We start from the raw sequence: 20,160 nt of genomic DNA, 5'->3' as shown, positions 1-20,160 counted from the left end.
TTAAACATTCTTGAAGCAGTTAGGTTGTTCTCCTCATATTAGAAACTAAGTCAAGGGGCTGGAGAGGTGGCTCAGTGGGTAAGAGCACCGACTGCTCTTCCAAAGGTCCTGAGTTCAAATCCCAGCAACCACATGGTGGCTCACAACCATCCGTAATGAGATCTGACGCCCTCTTTTGGTGTGCCTGAGGACAGCTACAGTGTACTTACATATAATAAATAAATAAATCTTAAAAAAAAATTAAAAAAAAAAAAAAAAGAAACTAAGTCAAGGGGATGGGAAAGAAAAGGGATGAGATGGGGAGATTGTGGAGGGGTAACCAGGAGGGAAGAGGGCTATCATTTGAAATGTAAATGAATAAAATGATTAAGAAAGAAAGAAACAAACAAACAAACAACAAAGAAACAAAGAAAGAAACTAAGACACCTGGAAATTCTCTAAAATATATGCAGGAACCAAGGGTCTACACATTCAAATTACATACACACACACAATCACTCAAATTGTGGTATTTATTGTCCTTTTGCAGATTTTCTAGAGGATCATGGGAAGAAATACCTTAAAAGAAATACCTAATCTCTTGACTGAACTCTTTTCTTCAAGAACTGAGAGACCATTCGCTCATACTCAGAGTTCCCCAAACTTTAAAACAGCTGGTTGCCAAGTGTTTAAACACATGATCTGTGAATGATACCTCCACCTATCTCTGCTGTGTCTCTAATTTTCTGCACTTCTTCAAGGTATTTCCTTTCTAAGTCAGAATGCTCAGTAGAGTAACCACACGGCTGGATTCAAGCAATTAATAGAACACATGCTTCAAGTTACTTTTCAGAGGTCACTTACCCTCCCTAGTTCTCCATAAAGGAAGTTCAAAAATAAAACTGGGGCTGCGGTTGCTAGTAGATAGACTGCTGACTGACCACACACAAAACTCTGGCTTCCTTCTCAGCACTGCACAAGCCCGTCATGATACCTATCATAAGCCAGGAATCCTAGCCCTTGGGAAGTGTAGGCACCAGAGCCTCAAGTTCTGAGTCATCTTCAGCTATTTTGAGAGTTAGAGCTCAACCTGAGCTACAAAATGCTAGGTTTCAACTCAAAACAGATGGCTAAGGTACCTACTTAACATATTAAAGCAGACTTGGGCACCAGATTCTCCCTGCACATCTCCCCTCCCGCCCCTCTCCACCTTAAACTTCTCTAGCCCTTAGGCTGGGCTGCCTTTACCCCAGTTGCCCTTCCCAAATAATTGAACGATTTTTGTTACCTGGTCCTTCCCTCTACTCTCTTTTGATTCCCCTAGCTGCTGCACCTTGTTCGGTTTCTCCCCCTCTCCCTACCTTTGTCCTCTTTCCTCATATGGTTCAGAGTAATGTCCACTCCGGACTCTTTCAGATGTCACTGCTTCTGACAGTCTCTCCATTTTATGCACAATAAATTTAAAGATGATATATATATGTGTGTGTGTGTGTGTGTGTGTGTGTGTGTGTGTGTGTGTGTGTATCAATGATAATTAAAGAAAAAGAGGCCCTGAATTTGTGAGAGACTATGGGAACATTACAGGAAGGCCAGAATGGTGTTATTATTTTATAATTAAAAATATTATTTTAATTTATGGATTGTTGAGCTGGAGAGATAACTCGGTGTTTAAGAACACTAAATACTGTTGTAAAGGACCAGGATTTGATTCCTAGACATAGAGACGGGCAAAGCACCTATGCATACAAAATAATAAAATAGAAATAAGATTTCTAAAATCAATTAGTAATTTTAAAATTACTAATTGTTTATTCCTAGAATTTTTTTCTTTGATTTTTTTTTTACCTTGGTTGATGCTGTTAACTGCAAATTTGATGTTTGGTTTCAGAACCCAGACTAGGGACTGAGGTACATATTGTAGATACCAAAACAGACCTGACCTCCAGGTTCTCCCAGCGCCCCTCGGTCCCTGCCTGGCATACTGTGCCCTAACCCTGAACTTTCCAGTCCAGGAGCTATGTTGCCTGACCCCCAGAGGCTCTTCCCTATATAATCCTCCTCCTTCTCCTCTTCCTCCTCCTCCCCCTTCTCTTCCTCCTCTTCCTCCTTCTTCTTCTTCTTCTCTCTCTCTCTCTCTCTCTCTCTCTCTCTCTCTCTCTCTCTCTCTCTCTCTCCTTCTCCTCCTCCTCTTTTCTCTGCACTCTTCCTTTCCCTCTTTCTCCCCATCCCCACAGTGACTTCCCTGGCCTTGGTCTTTGAAGCCACTGAACTCACCCACCTTAATTCAGCTTTCCAATAAACTTGCCTTTAATATAATTTAATCTGCCTTGAATTGAATCAGATCCATTGGACCTGGAGTCATAAGCAATTGTAAGCTACCATGAGAGTGCTGGAAACTGAACCTAGGTCCTCTGGGTACTGTTTTATGTTCATGTTGCTGTGTATAAGTGTCTACAGAGACCAGGAGAAGGCATTGGATACCCTTACCCTTGTGCTAGAGTTACAGGTAAACCACAGGACATGACTCCTGGGGCAACAACTCAGGGCCTCTGCAAGAGCATCGAGTACTTTTAAGTACTGAAGTATCTGTCCTCTAAAATCATTTTTACAGAAATCTTGCCTTTACAGATCCTGTTCCTGACTTCACTCCCCAACTCCTTAGTTGTGCTTTATAAAACGACAAGGAGAGAAAGAACATGTTTGGTGGAGATGCAGTCATGTGTGGGGGAAGGGGGTGCGCGCCTCCATGGGCCCAAGCTTAGGTATCCCTTCCCCCTAAGGGACCAGTCACACGATGGTATAGTATAGAATAGAGCTTATTCAGGGCATGGGGAGGGCAGTTGAGATGGTAGTAGAGACAGAGTAAAGCAGAGAGAGAGAGAGAGAGAGAGAGAGCAGGAGTAGAGGAGCAGAAGCTGGCCATGAGCATGTGGAGAGAGGGGGAAGGGAGATGGGGAGAGAAAGGGAAGGGGGATGGGGAGAGAGGGGGAAGGGGATGGGGAGAGAGGGGGAAGGGGGATGGGGAGAAGGGGGAAGGGAGATAGGGAGAGAGGGGGAAGGGGGATGGGGAGAGAGGGGGAAGGGGGTGGGGAGAGAGGGGGAGGGGGGTGGGGAGAGAGGGGGAGGGGGTGGGGAGAGAGGGGGAGGGGGGTGGGGAGAGAGGGGGAAGGAGGGTGGGGAGAGAGGGGGAAGGGGGTGGGGAGAGAGGGGGAAGGGGGATGGGGAGAGAGGGGGAAGGGGGATGGGGAGAGAGGGGGAAGGGGGATGGGCAGAGAGGGGGAAGGAGGGTGGGGAGAGAGGGGGAAGGGGGTGGGGAGAGAGGGGGAAGGGGGGTGGGGAGAGAGGGGGAAGGGGTGAGAGGGAAGAGCAAGAGCAAGCAAACAAGAGAGAGGGGAGCGGGCAAGCAGCCCCTTTCATAGTGAGTCTGGCCCACCTGGCTTTTGTCAGGTAACTGTGGCAGAGCTTAGACAAAATGCTCATCCACAGCCCCCTCAGTGCGTGTTCTGTAAACTAGCCATAAGAGCTGCGTTGGCCTCCTTTCTCCTTCACTTTCCACTCCCCTGACTCCCTGTCAGTCAGGAGCACCTCCTCCAGGAAGCTTCTCCTGCCTTTCAGCTGGGTTGAACCATTAGTCCATCAGCGCCCAATCCTCTATTTACACAGCTGCCTCCTCTACTAGATTGGCATCTCCTCAGAGGCAGGGCCCCCCTGTTTAGTCATTTCTGGGAGCCTGGCATCATTTAGTCCGGGGCCCCACCCATCATCTGCTCAAGAGATGTCCTTATAATGAATACATGTTTTTCCTCTGCTTCTTCTCCATTTTTAGCAATCACTCTTACCCTGATCCTATATGGAAGACACTGTAGATTCAGGACAGAGACCGGTTATAAGCCCCCACTGGAGGGGAGGGGTCTGTGAAGGAGTGCTCAGCTTCTGTCCGTGTCATCTTGTCTTTGCTACATTCAGTCCTGGTCATCTGTGCTTGCAAGGAAAACTGAACCCCTGCTCCTGACGGAGGAGGGTTAGGCCTGTATTCAGTTTTTTGTTGTTTGTTTTTTGAGACAGGGTTTCTCTATATACCCCTGACTGTCCTGGAACATACTCTGTAGACCAAGGTGGCCTCACACTCAGAAATCCACCTGCCTCTGCCTCCCGAGTGCTGGGATTAAAGACGTTTTTATGAACCAGCATGTGTTCATTGTTTTGAAAGAGGAGGACAGATGTCTAGATTCAGACTCCTGAGGTGAACTGAGTGGACTGAATACTAGGCATTCAGGTCTGTGGGGGGGAGGGCTGGGGTCAGAAAGTCTTGGTCTGAGGATGGAGAGCTAGGGACTGTGCCCCTGGGTCAAACAGAGGAGTACTGAGGCCGGGTCACCTGGGTCTGAAGGAGCCTGTGGACTCTTGTGCCCTGGCAGAGAAAACTCCCAGGGTTTGAAATCCTGGTCTGTCTCTCATGTACTCTGGTTTTAGAAACATCTGGTTTTATACAGCTGCTCCACCCAGTCAGGGTGGTGTTGAGGCTAAGCAATCAAATGCCCAGCTCCTGGGTGGAGCCTGGGCTTCCCCACCTCACCCCACCCCACCCCACCCCCCAGCCACGGGAACTCCCGTTATCCCCAGCTCTGGGCTTGCTTCCATCAGAGGATCCATCATCCTGACACAGCCAGACACTAGGCAACGCAGGTTCCCAGCAATAGCATCAGACACAGCCTGTTCTGCCCTGATACTGGTTAGTACCAAGTTTCCAACCATCAGAGACCATCTCCATAGTGGCCAAGGTCAAATGAAGCCCTGACATGGTACTGCACCTGCACCCTGTATAACAAGGTTCTCACTCCCTGGGTTTTCACACACTCCTGGCTCTGTCCAGGAGAGTGCTGGATGGTTAGAAGAAATTAAGCAGCCAGAGGAAAGAAAAACAGTGATATAAAAAGTCAGAAGAGAGACGCAAGTGAGAGTTTCACAAAGAGGCAGATGAGAGCTATAGACACAGAGGGATAGAAGAGTAGATAGATATACTAGATTAGTAGAATATGAGGATAATTAATAGACATGAGATGGGGAGAGGAGAAGGAAGAGTGAAAGAAATGGGAATATAGATGGGTAGAGAAATAAAGTCAAGGCGTCAAGTACAAAATGAGACAGAGAGAGGGGGGGAATATAAACTTTATTAGTACCCCTCACACAGGAGAATGCGGGAAAAGACAGCTACTGCCGCAGACTGGACAGGACCCATCATTGTATACTAGGGAACTCTGAAGATATATATATATCCGTACAAAATCACGTAAAGAGTGATAAGGATCACTAGCCATCTGGCCCCAAGGAGGTGAGGTATACTTCGTGAGAGACTCTTCTCGTGCCAGCTGTCTTCTGACCTAGTCTCCATCAGAGCACTGAACTCAGGCCACTCCTTGGAGTCACTGCCATCCCCGAGAAGACACATTCCAGTATCCCAGCCCTCAGCCCCAGACAGACCGTAAGTAACATAAGCATATTTGTACACATGTACCCCAACACACACAGACACACACACACACACACACACACCAGCCGAGCCAAGCGCAGACAATTCTGGCTGTAGCTCCAGACTGCTGTGGAACACGCGCCAGACACACAGGCACACCCACAGATGTACTTTCTCTATCTGCTCATTCCTGAAATATGATCCTGGGGGACACATCTGTAGAGAGTCTGGCAGAGGAAAGGTGGGCTATGAGGAGCTGAGAATGAGTGAGGAAGAGGAAGAAGGAGGTGAGGGGCAGGGCAGGGGGATAGGGCGATGGGGTGGTGACAGGGGAAAGATGAAGACAAAAATACTAACAAAACACAGGGAGGCAACTGAGGGAAATGAGAAAGCTAGAACTGGGGGAAGGGCTGAGGGGGTGAAGGACAATTTGAGGGGCTAGGAAGGGAGGTCCTATCTGATTGGGAAAATGTCGGGAATTGAAGAGGGTGGAGCAGTAGGACGACTGTCTGACCTCAGAGAGCCCCTAGTCAGACTTGTCCTGACGTCAGCCCGCCTCCGCCCCTGCGATGTGTTGGTCTTCAAATGGCCCCCCTCCAGAAGCAGCTAGCTTCAGACACTCTCAGATTGCAGAGCAAGTCGGAGGAGAGGGAATCCAGGAGGACCCGCAGCCATGAGACAGGTGTGTGTGTGTGTGTGTGTGTGTGTGTGTGTGTGCGTGTGTGTGTGTGTTCCTGTCCTGTGTGGTGTCTGCTGCCATGAGGGGTAATTACTACCATATGTGTGACCATATGTATTGGGGTCTAGTAAGAATGTGCTTGTACGTGCATGTGGTGAGTCCATGTGTATCTGTGTATGACAACAACCATGTGTGTTCAGTGAGCACATGAAGTAGAGTGTGTGAGTGCCCATCTCTGTGTTCATTGCTGTAAGGTTTGTCATCCAGAGACGTCTATGATTCTGTAAATATATGCTGGTGGTCCCTATGAGTGAAAGAAGATTTTTGCCCGTGTATAACACAGGCATTTTGGGGTTTGATTGTTTTATGGGATCAGAATCTACTTAGTTGAAATAGATGCAGTCACCAATATTCAACCTCTCTCGCCCTGTAAAAATAGCTGTTCGTATTATTGGGGTTCAACTGTTCAGTATTTCTTCTGAAACCTTCTGTTTCTGTCCCCTCACCCCAGACCCATGGTGGCAGTCTGGGTATTTATTGACATATTGCTATATCTTCTTGCTATTGTTTCTTCCTGATGCTGAGGCCTGGTGTCCTCAGGTCCCCTGAATGGCTGTCAGAGGAACCCTGTGTTCAGCCAGAGACACGGTAGTCCTGTGAAACATGGTGCTTCCAGTTGTGTGGTTCTTAGTGTTGTGGGTGCAGCCATAGGTGCATGTATCCTCATTGCTGGCATCAAAAACTTCCTCCTAAGATGAGCTAGCTAGCCCTGGGAGCCCAGGCAGAGCTGTGTTTTAAGACAAACAGACAGGAAGAAAAGAGTCTAAAAGAATAATTGTTATTGTAAATTATAATTAATAATTGGTCATTTTAAATTTTTTATCTCTAGTTGGGCACCATGCACCTGAGGTCTTAGATACTTGGCTGAGACAGGGGGATGCTTGAATCTAGGAGTTTGATGGCCATCTGGGCAACACAGTGAGACCCTGTATCTTCCTTAAAATCCCATAAAAAACCCTAACTCATCTCTACTGTTCAGAAACGTAAACTAAATGGCAATATATTATTTTAAATCCTCTTGAAAAAGTGAAGAGGGGCCAGGAGATGCTCTGGGGGGAGGGGAGCCAGAAGATGCTGGGGGGGGGGGTGGTGCTGAAGATACTTGCTGCTTAGCCTGACAATTTGGGTTTGGTCTCTAAGACCCACATGGTAAAAAAAAAGAGAATCGATTCCCATAATTGTCTTCCAACCTTCCCCCAAAATACACACACACACATACACACACACACAAACAAGTACATAGCAGGGCACCTGCACTGTGGCATGCATATACCCATACATATATACACACAAAATAAACAAACAAATAACTGTAAATTTTAAAAGAAAATGAAAGGAAATTAATTTTTGGTAATTTATTTGCTCCAACCCAGTGTGTGAGATGACTATTTTTTTAAAGATTTATTTATTATATGTAAGTACACTGTAGCTGTCTTAAGACACCAGAAGAGGATGTCAGATCTCTTTACGGATGGTTGTGAGCCACCATGTGGGTACTGGGATTTGAACTCATGACCTTTGGAAGAGCAGTCAGTGCTCTTACCAGCTAAGCCATCTCTCCAGCCCTGACTATCAACTTTTCTACCAAACACCAGGTGGTGGTATTATTTGAGGACTGGAGAATACTGCATTCTCTCCCAAAACGATTCAACCGTGGTATTCTACAGTGTCCTCATGCTTGGGTTAAGAAGATAGGCGTTTTGAACTGCGTGTAACTTTCATGCCCCAGAAAATATTTTTCTTCCACTTTAGCTTTAAAAATAATTTGCAAATGTAAAACATTACTTATTTGTAATTGGTAGTGGAAATTAGTGTACTGACCACTACTGTATACTTAAAAATATGATTGTTTGGGGCTGACAAGACGGCTCACCGAGGAAAGGTGCTTGCTGCTAAGCCCGATTACCCGAGTTTATTCCCCTACATGTTAGAAGGAGAACTGTCTCCTGAAAGCTGCCCTTACTTTCACTCACACACTGTGGCATGTGCACATGTGTGTACACATAAACACACACAACAAACACCTTTGGAACAGGTTTGTTTCAGGGAATAGGGATGTAGCTAAGCTGGTAGAGTGATGGAATGCACAAAACAAAACCGGCTCAATCCCAGCACCAAATAAGTCGAGTGTGGTGGCGTACCTCTATCATCACTCAGAAGTTAGAAGTGGACGCATCAGAAATCCAAGGATATTCTCAGGCACACAGTGAGGGCAAGGCCATCTTGGTCTTCATGGGACATTGCCTAGAAAACACAAGGGTTATTTTAATATTTTGCTAAAACAAAATATTAATGAGGTCTCTTGTTTTATCACCCACCCCAGACTAAGACTGAAAAATACACTGTGTATAAAAAAAAAAATGGTTTATCTGGGTTTAGGTTTTTGTAAAAATTGACAGTTAAAAAGAGAAGGGTCATATATCACACTTGGTCAAAACATATTTCAACATTTTTCAGTAAACAAAATGGAACTAAATGAAGAATTTGTCTTAAATTGTGTATTTAAATTATGTATTTACATGCAAAGTGCTCGGGATTGAATCCAGGGCTTCATGCATGCTTGGCAATTCACCACTGGGCTTTACACCACCATCTTTTTACTTTTTTTTAAACATTTGTGTGTGTGTGTGTGTGTGTGTGTGTGTGCGCGCGCGCACACACACACGCGCGCATTTTCTACAGCAGATTTGGACGTCAGAGGACAACTTGCAGGAGTCCGTTTTCTCCATCCTCTATTTGAGTTTTGAAGACCAACCTGAGGTCCTCAAGCTTACTAAAAGGATGTTTACTTACAAAGCCACCGTGCCAGCCTCTTTGTTTTTATTTTGAGAAAGGGATTTACTAAGTTAACCAAGCTAGCCTTGAACTAGAGATCTTATAACATCAAGCCTCAAAAGCAGCTAGGACAGGCCTACATCACTGCCATTTTAACTTCTCTGTGTGTGTGCCACATATGCGTGTGCTCAGCTGTGCTGCTCCAGTGGGGTCAGAGGTCACGATTAATGTGTTCCTCTATCTCTTACCCCCACTTTTTTTTTTAAAAAAAGAGGGCTTCCACTGAATTGGGAGTTCCCAATTTCAGTTATAATGACCCGCCAGCAAGCCTCAGGCATCTCCCTGTGTAGGGAAAACGTGCAAACCTGCGTACCCATGTAAGGATGGCGGGTTCCCGTGTATCTGTGGAGGGAGGTCCTTGCCCAGAATGCAGGGCCGATCTAGCGCCGGCCTGTGTACCTGTAGAGGAAGCCTGGCTGGGCGGGGAAGTCCTGGGTCCTTCCTGGCAACTGGAGACGCTGAGGCCCGTTCCATTGCTCCTACAGGGTGGGTTTTGATAAGAAGAGGCAGCCCATGACTTTAAAGCTTTATTATTGGAAAATAGGAAAAAGAAAAGAGATAGACAAATAAGAAGAGAAAGAAAAGATAGAGGGGTGAGAGCTGGCCATGACCACGTGAAAAGAGAGGAGAAGAATGGGGAGGCAGGGAATAGGGGGGGCAAGAGAAACAAGAGAGCTGGGAGGGGCCAAGAAGCCCCCTTTTATAGTGGGCTGGGTTTCCTGGCTGTTGCCAGGTAACTGTGGGCGGGACGGGGGGGGGGGGGGAGGGGGAAACCTGGCTGTAGCCAGGTGACTGTGGGGGTGGAGTCCAGCCAGAAAACTAGGGGTCTGGCCCTACTGAGGGCCGCAGGATTATGGAGTTTAGTCAGGAGTAAGGAGTTGGTGTCCAAAGCCTGAGTATCTGGTTCAGTCCTTTGTAGACTATTCTACTGGGTCTACAGAGTAAGCCTCGCTCAACCAGGCCCCAGACTGCCTTTCAGGGTCCCACATACCTGTCTGCCTCCCAGCTGCGGTAATCACAGATGGGTGTTCTCCCGGCTTCTCTGTGTATGCTGAACCCCTCCTCAGCCCATTAGCAGTAAATTTTAAATGAAGATTAGAAATTCACAAACAGGTGGTACTGCCTGCCTTTCAGCTGTGGTCAATATTGATTATGTTGTGCAGATGTCTTAACCCACAGTCAGGGAGAGAAGATCTGGTAGCCATAGATTGTCTGTGTCTGAACCCTACGTCCTCTGCTTACTACTTAAGTGACCTTTGCGGAGAGAAATCATCCCTTTGGGCCTCAGTAACAGGATACAACAATAAGACCCACTGCTTAGGTTTGCTATAGAACAGGAAGTTGCTACTCACCCATTTATGAATGAGAAGACAAAACCGTTTTCAGCCTCCTCCGATATGTAAACACACATGGCCCTGCCAAATAACCGGACAGTAGAAAAGGGACACAGGCCAGGCCTCTGGGAGTTCAGAGGTACCACCACCTGTGGCTCTGTGCCTGCTCACCTGTCACAGGCTTCTGTCAACCCTCTCCTTTGCTATTTATACCATAACTGTAAATGCTGTCACTGGGTGCTCTCCTGAGAGGAAATATCAGTACAGAAAGACTGATTAATGATCGGAATCATGGGTTCAAGTCCCATAATCTTTGGGCTTTTGCATTTCTATGACTACGTGCCTCATCTGGAAAATGGGAATGATAGGAGCACTTACCTGGGGTTAGAAATGTAGCTCAGATGGTAGAACAGTTGCATAAACTCAGCATGGTGGCACATGCCTGACATCCCAGTGCTCCAGAAGTCAAGACAGGAGGATCAGAAGTTCAGTTATCTTTGGCTACATGTAGGCAAGTTCTTATAAAAGGGTTAACAAAGCACTTGATACACTTCGAGACAGGATTTCTCAGTGTATTCCTGGCTGTCCTCTGTAGACCAGGCTGCCCTCGAACTCAGAAATCCACCAGTCTCTGCCTCCCTCCCAAGTGCTGGTATTGGAGGCGTGCGCCACCACTGCCCGGCCTTGATATACATTTTATATTAACTGTTTAGTCTGTTAGAGAACCTTTTTGTTTGTGAGGTTATTCTTAACTTTATTGTTTTTTTCTAATTGTAAAAATCACTTTATGCTTTGTGGGAGGGTACACCAAGGCATGCATTTTAATCAAAGAACAGCCAGTTGATTTCGCTTCAGTCCTGGGGGTTCCAAGGATCAGACTCAGTTGTCAGACTTGGAGGCAGGCACCTTTCTCCCACCGACCAGCCAGCCCCATACCATGGACCAGTAGCAGAAACCAGAAGAAAAGCCTGGGAGTTGCATTGTGCAATCCTTTTATACACTAGAGATGTTAAAACTGGGGGAGGGAAGGCGTTGTAACTTACTTTACTAGGAAGCCAGTAAAAGCCTGGCTGGGAGGCTCTCTGCCTTCTTCCCTGCACTGAGGGGGGTGAGGCTAGAATTTTGGGTGTTCTAGACCAGCTGGGGCTACATAGACTTTTTCTAATAAAATTAGGCATTAAGCCAAGATTATAACCACAATTGCTTCAAACGCGGCTCTCAGAATATCTTCTTTATAGAAAAGTCCCGAGAGATAGGTTTCTCCGTGCATGGCAGAAGAGGACTTGAGTATGGTTCCCAAGATCAGAGAGAGAGAGAAAAAAAAAAAAAAAGCCGGGAAGTGTTGGGAGACAGAGGCAGGCAGATTTCTGAGTTCGAGGCCAGCCTGGTCTACAGAGTGAGTTCCAGGACAGCCAAGGCTACATAGAGAAACCCTGTCTGGGGCGTCGGCGGGGGTGTGTGGGAGGGGTGGGGGATGGGGTGTAAGATCAAACAGTTTCAGAACTACCTGTGACTCAAACTATTCCATACCCTTTCTGGCCTCCACAGGCACCACGGACATAGGTGCAGACAACACACATTAAATAAAAATAAACAAACCTTTAAAATATAAAATATGTCATTAAAAAGTTCTGAGATGTCACCAACCAGTTTAGGAGGAGGATTACCAGGAGTAAAGTCACCTCCATCAGGCTCCCGGGCTGATCCTTCTCCTTGGTCATCCACAGGACATGCCGAAACCCTCGGAGGCAGTGCGTCGCTGCTCAGGCCTGGCCAGGCGGGCGCTCACGATCACCTTTGCACTGCTCATCCTGGGCCTCATGACCTGGGCCTACGCTGCAGGCGTGCCTCTGGCCTCCGATCGCTATGGCCTCCTGGCCTTTGGCCTCTATGGGGCTTTCCTCAGCGCGCACCTAGTGGCACAGAGCCTCTTCGCTTACCTGGAGCATAGGAGGGTGGCAGCGGCTGCGCGGCGCTCCTTGGCGAAGGGACCCCTGGATGCGGCCACTGCACGCAGCGTGGCACTCACCATCTCAGCCTACCAGGAGGACCCCGATTACCTACGCCAGTGCTTGACCTCCGCGCGCGCCTTGCTGTACCCGCGCACGCGGTTGCGCGTGCTCATGGTGGTGGACGGCAACCGCGCCGAGGATCTGTACATGGTGGACATGTTCCGAGAAGTCTTCGCAGATGAGGACCCCGCCACCTATGTGTGGGATGGCAACTATCATCAGCCCTGGGAGCCAGCGGAGGCAGCGGGCGCTGTGGGCGAGGGTGCCTACCGGGAGGTGGAGGCCGAGGACCCAGGGCGGCTGGCGGTGGAGGCGCTGGTGAGGACCCGCAGGTGCGTGTGCGTGGCTCAGCGTTGGGGTGGCAAGCGCGAGGTCATGTACACGGCTTTCAAGGCCCTGGGCGACTCCGTGGACTATGTGCAGGTGAGTGAGGGGTTTCCCCGGAACACTTGTGAGTATGATATCATACCCACCCCACCCACCACCACCACTTCAGAAAGAGTAGGGTGCATCCAAGCCCACGCTTGGGAGGTGAAGACAGAAGGATCAGAAATTCAGTCCGGTTTGAACTTTTATCCGATCTCCAATAGACTGATTCTTCAATGTAAATTAGAGTCAATTTTTTTCTTCTTTTAATTGTGTATCTGTGTGTGTGTGTGTGTGTGTGTACGCGCATGCTTGAGAAAAACATCATGTGTTTTGCTCCATCAACACTCACTCCCCCTTATTCCTTTGAGACCGTCTATCTTACTAAACTTAGAGCTAGGCTGGCAGTCACCAATTCCCAGTAACACACACACACACACACACACACACACACACAACATTTTGTTACAGTCAGGCATATGCAGCCACATCTAGTCTCTTACATGAATGCTAAGGATTCAAATTTGGGTCCTCAAACTTGCACAACGCACACTATCTGCCCATCTATCTCCCGAGCTTTAAAACCTTTCTTCTTTCATCGCCACATGTTCAGACTCTCATTCATTCATTCATTCATTCACCAACGATTGAAGAATTGATGTAATGTGGATATTTAGCCAATTTTATCTATCCATTTGATATGAGTCCTTTATTCCTTTGATGTGATTCTTTTTTGTTCAATGCATTCATACAGTGAATTCACTCTGTTCATTTATATACTGATTACTGTGACCAAATACCAGACCAAAGCAACTTAGAGGAGGAATGGTTGATTCTGACTCACAGTTTGATGGTACAGTATAATCACGATAAAGAAGGAATGGATTCAGGAGCTTGAGAAAGCTGATCACACTACTGCTGCAGATAGGAGGCAAACCAAGGGTTGAAACACATGACTCCACGGGAGACATTTCACATTCAAACCACAACACTGAATGAAAAAAAACAAACCCATTACCTTTTTCCATTCACACAGCCTCTGAAGACGGAAGGGAACTATCTGATCATATATTTATTTACCCCTGTAGCTAAGTACCCATTCATTTAATATGCCGATTCCTTCCATTATGCACCCACCAATCTAGCCAGGCAGTAAATATAATGCTACTTTCTTTCTTCCTGCAATATGGAAATTCTTTTAACGTTCTATCCACCCATTTATTTTCTATACAACCAATGTAGACCTTCCAGTTATTTTTTCACTTACACTTTTTATATAGGGGTTGTTCTCTCCTCCCCCCCCCCATTTTTGCTGTTTTCTTCAATGTTGATATTTTTGACATCTATGAAATACGGACCTTTATTTATCATACATTCATCCATTCATTAGTCGTTCACTAATGTGTGACTGCCTTAGACTGTCTTTCCATTTAACTGGGGGAAAATAATCCTACAAAAACACCTTAAGGGAGAAAGGGCTGGTGTTTGCTCACAGTTCAAGGAATAATTATTCGTGAAGGGAAATTCAAGGCACCCATCCATTCATGCCTAAATGTAAAACCATTCGTTCAATGGCTTTAAGCCGTCGCATCCACAGTCAGGATGAATGCTTGTGTTCAGTTTCCTTGCCATGAACCCAGTCTGAGGATTGGTTTAAAGTGTCTATAAGCCTTTCCAAGCAGCATCCCTGTTCAGGGTTCTGGTCTGATCCGGTTCCCTCCCTCTTCACAGGTATGTGACTCAGACACAAGGCTAGATCCCATGGCACTGTTGGAGCTCGTGCGAGTGCTGGATGAAGACCCCCGCGTAGGGGCTGTAGGGGGGGATGTGAGGATCCTTAACCCTCTGGACTCCTGGGTCAGCTTCTTGAGCAGTCTTCGATACTGGGTAGCCTTCAATGTGGAGCGAGCTTGTCAGAGCTACTTCCACTGTGTGTCCTGCATCAGTGGTCCTCTGGGTGAGTGGAAGCAGTTTGGAGGGTTTGTGGGTGGAGAATGAGGAAGAAAGGGAGGCGGAAGCAGGGTGAAGCTGGGGACAAAGGGCTGGGGTCTGCATTTCTGACAACATTACATGAATAGAGATGATGTTAGAGCTCAGCTGACTTTACTGGAGAGGAATAAAGTTGGGAAAGGGAAAAGGATGGAGATTGGGAAAGTGACTGCAGAAGGGCCTGTGGCAGGGAGTGAGATGAGAGTGAACAGAACATTGAGAATGCAGTGGCTTTGTTGGGAGATTGATGAGTTTAGACTGCATGGTCAGGTGACAAACACATTGGAATGGACTTGAGCCTTAGACTAGGGGTTTGGGGCCAGGATACTGAGGTACAAGGATGGAGATGAGGAAGCGCAGGGTGGGAAACAGAACATTGCCCACATCAGAGGCTGACACTTGGCTATCCCCCACTCTACCTAGGCCTATACAGAAACAATCTCCTGCAGCAGTTCCTGGAGGCCTGGTACAACCAGAAGTTCTTGGGCACCCACTGCACATTTGGAGATGACAGGCACCTCACCAACCGCATGCTCAGCATGGGCTATGCTACCAAGTAAGTCAAGGGGACCAAGAGGTCAAATGTGTGAAGCAAGTGAGTGTCTTTGACAGGGGAGGGGGGAAGGGGGGAATAAATACCATACATAAAAGGCAGAGGAGCCATTTGTAGTTAGCCATTGGCCTTCAAAGATTTAATATTAGGAGAAAATTGGAAGTATTGTAAAGGTTGGAAAGGATTTTCATGAACTTTTCTCATTAAATGCTCTCCACGAAGCAAGACAAGGTGAGGGTGTGTTAATTCCACATAGAAGAGACAAGGTAGGTGGGGTGAGTGGCCTGTACCAAGGAGACCAAGCCAGCATGGAAGTGAAGTAAGATGGGGGAGATGAGTGGATAGGGGAAGTGAAAACTGGTGACAAACGCAGCAAGGAAACATAGGCAACTGCTGCTGGGTGGTGGTGGGCACGCCTGTAGTCCCAGCACTCAGGAGGCAGAGGCAGGCAGATTTCTGACTTCGAGGACAGCCTGGTCTACAGAGTGAGCTCCAGGACAGCCAGGGGTACACAGAGAAACTGTGTCTTGAAAAACCAAAAAAAAAAAAAAAAAAAAAAAAGAAAAAAAGAAAAAAAAAGAAAGAAAGAAAGAAAGAAAGAAAGAAAGAAAGAAAGAAAGAAAGAAAGAAAGAAAGAAAGAAAGAAAGAAAGAAAGAAAGAAAGAAAGAAAGAAAGGCAACTGCTGACAGAGAAGGGCTCCTGATTGCTTCTCTAAGCACTCTGGAGAAGTCTTTCACTGACAATAAGAATTTGGTTACTAAGTCTCTGTTGGATGCTCTAGAGACACATTTTTCCTTGCTTTGAGGAGACAATGTATCCATCAGGAGTGGTAACCTATACTATTTGTTTTGTGACCTTTCCCAGGAAAGGAGTAATGATCTAATTTAATTTTTGTTTCTGCCACAAATATCTTTGACTGAAAACAACTGAAGGGATTGCCTGTTTATTTGTCTTACAACAATTCCTGATCCCAGAGCTTCAAGACAGGAACTCAAGCAGCCCGTGACATCGCATCCACATTCAAAAGCAGAGAGAGAGAGAGAGAGAGGAATGGAAGTTTTCAGGCTGCTGCCTTCTTCTGCTTACTAGATAGCCTGCTTTCTCTACGCTTACACTGTCGAGAGCCTGCCCTGTGAAGTAGTGCTACTCAAGTTCACATGAGTCTTGCCACCCCAGTAAACAATCGAGGCAGTTCCCCACAGATAGGCCAAGGCCAGACTGATCCAGACAGCAACTCAATGGAGGCTTTCATCTCAGATGATTCTGTATTGTGGCAAGTTGAAATTAACTGGCACAGACGCGAACAGACAACCATTTGCTCCAATTAGGGCACAAATGACATACCAAAACAAACAAATGACAAAGCAAAACAAAAATCTACCCGGGTTGAACAAGGTGCTAGTAAGATTATTGGGTTTACCTATGAACGAGTGATTCTGAGACAGATTTGACAGCTTACAAGAGCTGCATCTGTAGAGCTCCCTGCATAATTGGCAAGCAGCTCCACTGAAGAATCACCCATCTCCCTGCCACACACACCTCCCTTAGGACGATCCTTCTTGTAACATTTTAACCTTCCCAAGTCTGGGTCTTGTAAGTTCCATGAGCTTCCATTAACTTTTTAAATCGCCCCCTCCTCTTTCCAAGAGGAAATGTTACAGTTTGGAGAAAACCCGCTAGATTTAGAATAATCTCATTTTAGCCTAGGGCACCAGGAGAGAGGACAGAAGGCCAACATGGGTCCCCTTGTGAAAGGCTCATAGAACCTTCACCAAATATGGATGGTGGAGGGCTTTAAGGAGAAGACTGGCCCATAGCAGCGTCCTCAGACTGGTTTAGGAACAAACAGCTAAGGCAGAGGCAAACAGCATGGAGGGCGCCAAATGTCCCAAGGAAGAGAGACTCTGTCAAGCACTGCCCTTGTCAATAGACTAGCTTCATTGATATCACCTAATGAACTAACTGCTTCTGACTACCTGTGCCTTTCCCTAATTGAGTTTCTATCTAACATTGATGGGTGTGGCTAAGTCATTCCGGGGCAGATTAATGGTTTCTGCCTCAGCCACAAGAAGGGGTCCAAGTGCCCTTTTCAAAATTTCTTACACAGACTAACCTGGGTTAGCCTCGTCTTGCTCATGGCAGGACCTGCCTGTTTAGTCAGCACTTAGTCAAGTCACTCATGCCGTTAGTGTCGATGACGATCGTATTAGTCATGTCTGTAGTAACAGTGTTAGTCACAGGAAAAACAGCAGTAGCTCACATTGATTGAGCCGTTACTAGAAACTGCTTGGCATTTCAGTCTTCATGCAATCTTGGCTGTTGTAAGTATGAAATAATGGTATAGGTCCATAGAAAGGATTCTTAGACGGCTGGAGAGCTGGTTCGTTGGTTAAGAGAACCTCTTCCAGAGGACTCAAGCTGAATTCTAGCACCACCACCTGGTGTTCACAATTGCCCCTACCTCCATCCACAGGGGATTTGAGACGCACTTCTGACCTCCTTGTTCATCCATACACGTGGGCATCCACCCCACCCACACCCACCCCGCCACAGACAGACAGACAGACAGACACACACACACACACACACACACATATAGGCACACACACAAAAAAAACCAATAAATAGAACAAAACTTTCAACATCAAACTGAAGCTCAGAGAGGTTAAGTATGGCAGCTAGTATTGTTAATTTGGCAGGATGTATGATCACCAGAAGACAAATCTCTGGGCATGATGGTCAGGATTTTCTAGAGTAAGTTCATAAAAATGATAAGACCCATCCTAAATGTGGCCAGTGCCTCTTTGTGGGATGAGGTACCCCAGAATAAGTACAAAGCAGCAAGCAGGGCAAGCTAGGTTGCCTTGGCTGGTAAAGGTCTGAGGCTGATTCCTGTAAAGAGTCCACTGACCTCCACCCAATACTTGCATACTCAATGACGACACACACACACACACACACACACACACACACACACGGCATTCATTTCTCTCTGCTTCCCGTCCATGGATGCAATGTGATCGAATGCCTCATATTGCTGTCTCCCCGCTTTCTCTTCCAAGCCAGACTTTATCTCTGAACTATGAGCCATAGCTCTTCCTTCATTCAGCTATAATCAAGTGTCTTGTCACAGTGACAACAAAACAAAAGAGAGAGAGAGAGAGAGAGAGAGAGAGAGAGAGAGAGAGAGAGAGAAGCCCCAATAGTAGTGAAAGTGGTCACTTCGAAATCCTGCCAACTGGACAGCACAGACAGCTCAGCAAAGAAGAGCACCCTTGCTCTGGGAAAGGACCTAGTTTCAATTGCCAGGATCCACATGGCAGCTCAGAATCGCCATCTATAACTCTGTGATGCCCTCTTCTGGCCTCTTTAGGCATCACGAACACATGCAGCACACATATATATATACATGCGAGGAAAATATTCAAACACATAAAATGATCTTAAAATTTAAAAACTCCTGCCCAGACCCCAAGGAGAAAAACACTGACGGCTTTCTTCTTTTGTGCCTGTCAGGTATACCTCGCGCTCCAGATGCTACTCAGAGACGCCCTCCTCCTTCCTTCGTTGGTTGAGCCAGCAGACCCGCTGGTCCAAATCTTACTTCCGAGAGTGGCTCTATAATGCCCTGTGGTGGCACCGCCACCACGCGTGGATGACCTATGAAGCGGTGGTCTCTGGCCTCTTCCCTTTCTTCGTGGCTGCCACGGTGCTGAGGCTCTTCTATGCAGGGCGCCCGTGGGCTCTGCTCTGGGTGCTGCTCTGCGTGCAGGGCGTGGCACTGGCCAAGGCGGCCTTCGCAGCCTGGCTGCGTGGCTGCCTGCGCATGGTCCTACTGTCACTCTATGCACCGCTCTACATGTGCGGCCTCCTGCCTGCCAAATTCCTGGCGTTGGTTACCATGAACCAAAGTGGTTGGGGCACCTCGGGCCGGAAGAAACTGGCTGCTAACTATGTCCCCGTGTTGCCCTTGGCACTCTGGGCTCTACTGCTGCTTGGAGGCCTGGTCCGAAGTGTGGCCCAGGAGGCCAGAGCTGACTGGAGCGGCCCATCCCGAGCAGCTGAAGCCTACCACCTTGCTGCTGGGGCCGGCGCCTATGTGGCCTACTGGGTGGTAATGTTGACTATCTATTGGGTAGGTGTGCGGAGGCTGTGCAGACGTCGGAGCGGTGGCTACCGTGTCCAAGTATGAGTCTGGGCATGAAGATGGCACTGTGGGCTCTTAAAGGAGGCAAGAGGAGTTCTTATGAGGCAACCCCTGGAGTCGTGGCTTTCATGGGGACTCAGTTTACCTTCTCTTTGAAATGAGGGACTCATTCAAGATTCTTCAGTATGAACTGTATTGGAACTCAGACTTCTGGGTCTCTGGGGAGGGGTAATTTATTGATCAGGGAGTGGGGTTGTAGGACCAGGGCCAGAAGGTCTCCGCTTTCTCCCTGTTGCTATTTAATGTTTGTACTGTAAGATTATATAATAATTTTTTTTTATTTATTTTCTTCAAAGCGCCTCTTGCCACTTTCTTGTCACTGAGAATTTGGGACACAGGGCCCCATCTGGGGTGATGGATGTTTGATTCTCCACAGGGCATGCTCCTTCCTAGGTACCTAGGTTCTGTCGTCAGAAAACAGAAAGCTTATTAAAGCTGGGGAAGCAACAGTTAAGAGCACTGGCTTGTCTTCCAGAGGACCTGGGTACAATTTCCAGTGCCCACGTGGTGTATGACCTGTGTAACTTCAATTCCCCGGCATCCAACATCTTTTTCTGGCCTCCATGGGTGTGGTGTTCAGATGTGTACATGCAGACAAAGCACTCATACAACTTAAATATAAATTAAAGAAAGTTCGTTTATTAGCCAGAGGATGTGATGCACACCTATAATCTC

At 47.1% G+C, this 20,160-nt stretch overlaps 1 protein-coding gene across 1 annotated transcript; it reads left to right on the top strand.

The window, feature by feature from the left end:
* The first annotated feature begins 6,074 nt into the window (after nt 1-6,074).
* On the top strand, nt 6,075-19,934 carry Has1 (hyaluronan synthase 1). Its single transcript, XM_052169462.1, has 5 exons — nt 6,075-6,131; nt 12,085-12,792; nt 14,467-14,692; nt 15,148-15,280; nt 18,795-19,934. Exons 1-5 carry the CDS (start codon nt 6,123-6,125, stop codon nt 19,468-19,470), a joined length of 1,752 nt encoding a protein of 583 aa, XP_052025422.1. The 5' UTR covers nt 6,075-6,122; the 3' UTR covers nt 19,471-19,934.
* Nucleotides 19,935-20,160: the final 226 nt, after the last annotated feature.

The sequence above is a fragment of the Apodemus sylvaticus genome, chromosome 23, assembly GCF_947179515.1.
Source record: "Apodemus sylvaticus chromosome 23, mApoSyl1.1, whole genome shotgun sequence".
Classification (NCBI taxonomy): domain Eukaryota; kingdom Metazoa; phylum Chordata; class Mammalia; order Rodentia; family Muridae; genus Apodemus; species Apodemus sylvaticus.
This window is presented reverse-complemented; position numbering and strand designations above follow the sequence as displayed.